The sequence below is a fragment of the Rutidosis leptorrhynchoides genome, chromosome 10 (assembly GCF_046630445.1).
Source record: "Rutidosis leptorrhynchoides isolate AG116_Rl617_1_P2 chromosome 10, CSIRO_AGI_Rlap_v1, whole genome shotgun sequence".
Lineage (NCBI taxonomy): Eukaryota > Viridiplantae > Streptophyta > Magnoliopsida > Asterales > Asteraceae > Rutidosis > Rutidosis leptorrhynchoides.
In genome coordinates, this window is record NC_092342.1 from 87,089,426 (window position 1) to 87,096,836 (window position 7,411).

At 36.5% G+C, this 7,411-nt stretch overlaps 1 protein-coding gene across 1 annotated transcript; it reads right to left on the reverse strand.

Moving 5' to 3' along the window:
• Positions 1-2,610: 2,610 nt before the first annotated feature.
• On the reverse strand, positions 2,611-6,883 carry LOC139871706 (annexin D5-like). Its single transcript, XM_071859436.1, has 6 exons — positions 6,803-6,883; positions 5,716-5,861; positions 5,375-5,590; positions 4,547-4,762; positions 4,354-4,443; positions 2,611-3,087 (listed from the first exon to the last, which is right to left on the reverse strand). Exons 1-6 carry the CDS (start codon positions 6,876-6,878, stop codon positions 2,881-2,883), a joined length of 951 nt encoding a protein of 316 aa, XP_071715537.1. The 5' UTR covers positions 6,879-6,883; the 3' UTR covers positions 2,611-2,880.
• Between the last annotated feature and the right edge of the window lie 528 nt (positions 6,884-7,411).

Sequence of the window (7,411 nt, forward strand, 5' to 3'; positions counted from 1 at the left end):
TAGAGCCCAACTCTCTTTGGGTCTCAATCGTTAAAAGTATTTATGGTACAATTGGGCTTCTCGTTCCTTCGGGTCCTAACGATATTAGAGGAAAGAGTGACGTTTGGGCTAATATTTTACGTGCATGCCTCGAGATTGAAAATACATGTGTAAGCTTCGGGAACTCATTTATTAAGACAGTTGGCGAAGGCTCGACTACTAGATTCTGGGACGACCCTTGGCTATGTAACGTTCCTCTCAACAGAAAGTTCAGACAGCTTTTTCACTTGGAGCATGATCGAGATGTGATGCTGGTATACAGAATTCGATGGGCTGACAGTTCGTGGCAGGCTACATGGCAATGGCAACGAGAAATCTCAGGTAGAAAACGGAACGAATTTGATGAACTAACCTGTCTATTCGACGATTTTCGGAAACCAGATGCAAACTCAGACTCTTGGACGTGGCGTTTATCATCTAACGGGATCTTCACAACCAAAAAACTCTCGGCGATTCTAGACGAAAAAATCCTCACAAGCAGTGGATCGAGACAAGAGACTTTGAATAATCATTTGGTACCTTCAAAAGTTGAATTATTCATATGGAGGGTGTTAAAACGTCGTATCCCAGTTCGTACCGAACTCGACAAGCGAGTTATTGACCTTGATACAGTTAGATGCCCTCTATGTGACGATGATGTGGAAACTATTGAGCATTCTATGATTTTTTGTCGGCAAGCATTGGACTTATGGGAAAGAGTCTACAAGTGGTGGAATATGGGATCGTTTTCAAATCTAAGTATCAATGAAGTTTTTCGTGGGGCAAGTGAGCGACATTTAACTCCTACGGGGTCGGATATATGGCAAGCAATGGAATGGGTATGCGGCTATTTAATATGGAAGAATCGAAATCGGAAAGTGTTCTAGAATGAATGTTGGAATGGACCGGGGGCTTTAATGGAAGTCCAATTAGTCTCCTTTGATTGGATTTCTTCGCGCTTCAAAGACAAAAGGATCGAATGGCTCGAGTGGTTATCAAATCCTATCCGATATTGTATAAGTTAATGTTTTTAGTTTCACTCTAATTCGTTTGTATGTTGCTTCCTCTGCAACGTTGTATTTGGTGTTCATATTGCTCAATTGTCTTATAATGGGCATATGTTTCGTGTTGTACCTCCTTTTCTCGTGATATGATATGTTGCCTTTCAAAAAAAACGGCAAAAGCAATTATATTAAAAAACGCTCCCTAGCAAGACGCTAAGAGAGAAAATTAAAAAGGCTTTTGAAGCCAATAGTTCTAATTGGAAACTACTTGACCTCTATTTTTAAGACGCCGAAATGAAAATAAATGAATTACATCAAAAATATTACTTCTACGAATAATAATATCATTAAAAACGATTTCGTTGCGATATCTCTATAAGACCCAAAGTAACGTTACCACCACCGCAATAATTCGAGTTTTAAAGCTCGGTAAACCATCGATCCAACTTTGCACCTCCACCCAAGAGTGAAAGGACGGCATACCAACATCGAGCCAAATGCGAGTAGAACGCCGAATATCCACGGCTACCCCACATTCAAAAAATACATGATTTAGGCGTTCAACCTCCTGTTGGAAAATCAAGCATTCTATCGTCGAAATCTCCAAACCCCTCGTGGATAGGTTCCAACGAAGAGGAAGAGAATCTAGCTTAAAGCGCCAACAAAATACATTTACTTTTCTTGATAGTTGTTTAACCCATGTGGTCATAACCGGATTAGACGGAAGCCAAGAACGATCTAAGTGATCCCGAATAGTTTTAACCAAAAACAGCCCATCCGAGCTAAGGAACACACCCATTTATCTGCTCTCGTTGAAATGTTTACCTGCTGTAATTCAATCATAAGCGTATCCAAAATGTCACTATTACGACTCCCTAGGTCCTCTCGTAACCAACACCAATGCCACACCCCGTCTACCCATTTGTCGACCACCATATCAAGCTTGTTCGCATCAAGATGATACAACCTATTGAACCACGAAGCTAACGAAGAAGTTCCACACCAAATATCATGCAAGTAGTTAGAAGGTAACAAATTATCCTGAATCGGTTTTTTGCAATTCTCCAATATCATCACCCATGGGCGAATACCGTATGTATGCTCAAACAAATCACCATGAATAGATTTTATCACATTAACCCACAAATCATTTGGATAACATAAATACCGCCATCTCCACTTTTGAATAAGCGCGAGGTTAAACGCCTTAAGACTATCAATATTCAATCCACCTTTCTCGAAAGATGGAAGAATTGACTCCCATTTAATCCATACCATCTTTCTTATTCGCACAACTACCCAAAAAAATCTAGCTCGGATAGCCTCAAGTTTCTTAATAATGGTTTCGGGACATTGTAATCTAGAATTGAATATGCGTGTATTGTGCATGTGATTGATGAGTTAAAATTGATTCAATATAAGTTACTGTTAAACCCTGTCTTAGATAATTGGTTCAATACGAGTTAAAATTGGTTCAAGTACAAAGTAGGCATTTTACATATTTGGATCATCTCACTGTTGTGTTAATACCATATATGAAGTTAAGACATGTAAAAGTTGTATTTCAGATCATCTGGAAAACATGCAATGAGTTCAGTAATTTAAGAAGTCTACTTCATATCAACAATCGAAAACACGACATAACAAGAGTTCATAGTTACATTTCTTCATATGCGATTTTCTACGTCTCTAGAAAACTTACCATAACAACCGCACACGATTCATCTTAACATATTAGACTTTCTAACAAACATAGAACACACATCACACATAAAGTTGGCATACTAAAAGATTATTTAAAAGCATAGATACTTGAAAAAAAAGTGCCCAGTTATAAGTTGGCCTCACAAGCTACATCCTAATGATGATTTGGGCCTAAAAGCGAAATAAGAAAGGTTCGGTAATGGCCTGAAGTCTCGGAGTGAACAGCATCGTTCAGACTCTTGTGATGCTTCTTATGATACTCTGCCTTAATATACTGCATGTCAATTTCTGCCCTTGTCACAATTACTCTAATAAGCGTTTTATCATCGGTTCCCAGGCCTTTCATTGCTCTATGGAGTACCTGTAATCATCATAATCACAATCATCATAATCACAGTTTCTAAACATTTAAACATTTTAAACATATTAATGAACTAAAACGTATAAAGCATTAGAATTAGATATAATCCGACTTGCAATTTATCTCTTTGGGTGTTTGGCATTGCGTAATGATAGGGATCATCAAGTGTTGTAAATCTCGTTATTTCTCCCCGAGATCTCGTTTTTTTGGAGATTTCACGGTCAACGAGGTCAAACTTGGTCAAAGCACTATTTCTCGGATTTTTCGATCATTTCTTGAATTTTCTCGTAAAATCTCGTAATTTTCTCGGATTCTCGCTCATTTTTCGGTTTTTCTTGTAAAATCTCGTAAAAATGTATACAAATATACATACATACATACATACATATACATATACATATACATATACATATATATATATACATATACATACATACATATATATATATATATATATATATATATATATATATATATATATATATATATATATATATATATATATATTAAAAACAAAAAAGTCAATGCAAGTCAACGTCCGAGATCTCTCCGAGATATTCCCGAGTTGGGATCATCTAATAATTAAATAACTTGTTTCTAGTGTGTGGGTATACAACAACAACAACAACAACAACAAAACCCAATACCACATAAGTGGTGTATGGGTATCTAATAATTAAATAACTTGTTTCTAGTGTGTGGGCATACGTATACTGTAAACTGGTTATGATTGTCTGATTGCTAAAGAGGTCAAATAATCCATTTTTCGAATAGGTTTGAGTGCAGTAGCAAATAATCTGTTGTTTGGAAGAGGAAGATGATATTAAAGTTGATTATTTTCAAGAAAAAAGAAGAAGCTAAAATGACAAAAATAGCCTCATGAGCCTCGCATGTGAGGGGATTTAACAGAGTTTTTTAACGTTCTGACAACGGAGGGACTATCTATGCAACATTTTCAACCCATAGTGGCTGACCTTAAGAAGTTTAGGGACTGAACCTGCAATTTCGTACCAAACCACAGGGACTGTCTTTGTATTTTTGTAAAAAACATCATGATAAATCAGAATTATTCAAACATTGAAACAACTGATCATCTTATTATCATAACTTCAAGCAGATTCAGATGACCTGATATTATCGGATCTGATTACTCGATATTACACTAGATTACATAACGACTTCCAAAACATAATTGCAAACATGTGAAATCCTACAACGGGACCAACAAAAAAGGGTACAAAAATAAGAGTGATTTACTAATGATACCTTTGCAAAATACTTCCCAGGATTCTCAGCACATTGTAAAATTGTGACCAAAGCATGCTCAAAGTTACCAGATGTTTCACCTTTTACAGCCTGCAATATAATAAACAGACCGTTGCATATTTCACTAAATTAAAAACTAGTCACACGGGCTATGTAAATATTTAGAACACATAAAAATGTGACAAATTGGCACCTTCTTCAGTGTGCTTCCATACATATTATGATAAGCAGAACTGACAGCAGCCATGTGGGCCCTACTTCTTCCACTGAAAATCATTCTGAATGTTTTCTCATCAGTCCCTAGTCTCTTTTCTCCAGCTCTATAAAGAGCTTTAGCATCCTGATCTGCCATCATTCTATCAACTTCCAAACCTTCACTACGAGGTGTACTCAAATACGCCAGAAGCAACTGCACAACAAGAACCAAAGCTGCAATTAAGTGTCTCAGTGCAACTTGTCCAACCAACCATCCAAATAATCTTAACAAAGGGGGCGATATGGTTGGGTCCTGCAGGTTTAGGGAAGGTTGCAAATCTCACTACTTGAGGAGTACTCAGTCTCAGGACTTTTTAGGGAGTAATCGGAAACTTGGGACACACTCGGAAGTTGACCACGTTTGACTTTGACCGATTTTGACCAAGTTCTGTCCAATGGTCCGGGATTACTCAGTCAGGACTTTTTAGGGAGTAATTAGGAAACTCAGGAAGCACTTGGATATAGACCAAGTTTGACTTTGACCGATTTTGACCAATTTGTCCAATTTTCCGAGAAATCCCGAGTTTTGACCGATTATCCAAGTAATCCTGAGTTTTGGTTGAGTTTGACCAAGTTAGATTACTCGGCTCGGAGCTCTCGAAAAACTGAGAACTCGGAGAGTAATTCCAGGTTCTGCAACATTATGTTTAGGTCAAAACAGGCTGAGATGATCTTCAAACACTTGCTGGTCTAATTTCAACATATATACATACTTGAGTTGGCATAATATCATATTTGAAAGAGATAGAGAAGGGCAAGGAGAAACCTTTTCAAGGTCACCAGAAGCTTGAGTTTGAACGGCATGTTCAAGGTGCGTTCCATAAAGTGAATGGTAAAGCTGCTTAAGATGTTGTATCTGAGATGGAGTTCGAGAGCAAATAACTTCTGTAGCTGCTTTTAAATCAATGTCGGTTGTTAAAGCTTCGTGCAGTATCATTGCATCTCTCCGTGCCGGATCAGGCATCCAGAGTAAGACTGCTTTCTGAAAACATTTGATATCATTTACAGACATTTATTACAATCAAAATTTTACACTTACATATTAATATTATTCTTTTTTAGGTGAATTATAAAAATATTAAACTAGATAAGTGATAATGATGGTACCTTGCAATTCCCACTGAGCTCCGAAGATAGTCTTTTGGTCAACTCTTCATGGTACATAGTTCTATACTCAATTTCAATGAGAGCACGCTGTGATGAATCACGATGAGCGAGAACGCTGATAACTGCTGCGGTGTCACAACCAAGTCCTGAACACATATTATTAGCATTATTATCTAGTTATCTATTATCTATAATTCGAATATATAAGTGTTACTCGTCACATTACACGTTCGGCAATCAAGATCGAACATAAGGTTTATCTAACATAGATTTGTAGTTTGTGTTTGTTTGAACAGATGCACAATATGTTGCTTTGTGATGTGCGATCTAAATCCATCAACTGATTTTTAATGAAATTAGTTAGATTGCGTTACCCAAACAATTGAATTTCTGGTATGCTATGCAGCCTAAAGGTACATCAAGACTTTACTGCCAATGTATTATTTTTAAAAATCAACTTAACAAATTATATAGCTATTCAAATCAACATACACATCAATTTTTCTTGATTATAAATCAAATAAATCTCAAAGTCCAAACCTTATCCATTGAACAGTAACAGCGAAATCTGTACATTTTAATATTTAATAAGATAATTGATTCCATGGGCCACATATGATGCATCACATGTGCAATGCAACAACCCTCATAGCAAAAATATGAAAAATAACCATAGAAACCCCTTTTATAGTATCATCATCAGATTCACCATTTTTAGTATTTCATAATAATAACATACATTCCATACATCATCAGTTTTAGAGTGATAAACTGATAACCCTAGTATTTAGGGATTTTAACTACAATCATACACAAACGATAAACCCTAAATTTCACGAACCTACAAATTATTAATTTTATACAATCTCACATAACAGACTATAGCTGAAAATTGTAACATTCTAAACCTCAAATACAACTTAACAAAATTATGTGCTCAGCTGAAATTAGTATTGAATAGAAGCACAAACATGAATTAAGTTATTTACTATTCACATTAAGTGTATAAAAAACAAAATTAAATAGTAATAAAGAAGTATAAGTGACGGAAAGCTGTAATTGAGCAAGGGTTTAGAGATGGTACTACCTTTGAAAGCTTTGTATAAATGCATGGCGTCATCACGCGGTGATGACAACACAGGTGGAATTGTTATAGTAGCCATTTTAGGGTTGTGATTTGTATCTGAATGTTTTGATTGCAAATTTTGCAGATGATAAGTGGATATTTGAATTTAGTCAATTTACAATTTATTTATGCAGAGAGAAACCGAGTAAAATGAAGTCAAGCATCAAATATAAATATAAGTGAAAGAATGGGCCAATAGCCTGAATGACTCACTCTCTTCATGCGAGGTGAGGTGGACGAGGATTTTTCAAATAATTGGATCAAAAATCATTCTTAACGGGCTCAAATGATCCCTTGGTCCCACGCATGCGAAGATTGCAACAATAACAGTGCAAGTTCGAATCTCGGGTCTGGCATGCTGTGGGTTAATTGGTGATGGTGTTTCGCCAGGCTCTAGTGGACTACCGGGACCGCTGGATGGGTTGACAAAATCAACACAGGGCTAACATGTACCTGCCGATACACATTTATTGAAACAATCAAATATAAGTGAATATACGCGTTTTGCATTTAGTTCGGAGTTCGGACGAGAACAATCATGCGGGACAGCATTTAACTTCTGATTCACCT

Bases quoted from the DNA above. Each gene is read 5' to 3' on its own strand.
- LOC139871706 (XM_071859436.1), bottom strand. From the start codon at position 6,878: ATGGCTACTATAACAATTCCACCTGTGTTGTCATCACCGCGTGATGAC. The intron at 4,763-5,374 runs GTTTCTCCTTGC...CTTGTTGTGCAG, and splicing joins CTTCTGGTGACCTTGAAAAG to TTGCTTCTGGCGTATTTGAG. The intron at 3,088-4,353 runs GTATCATTAGTA...TGATGATTACAG, and splicing joins CTGGGAAGTATTTTGCAAAG to GTACTCCATAGAGCAATGAA.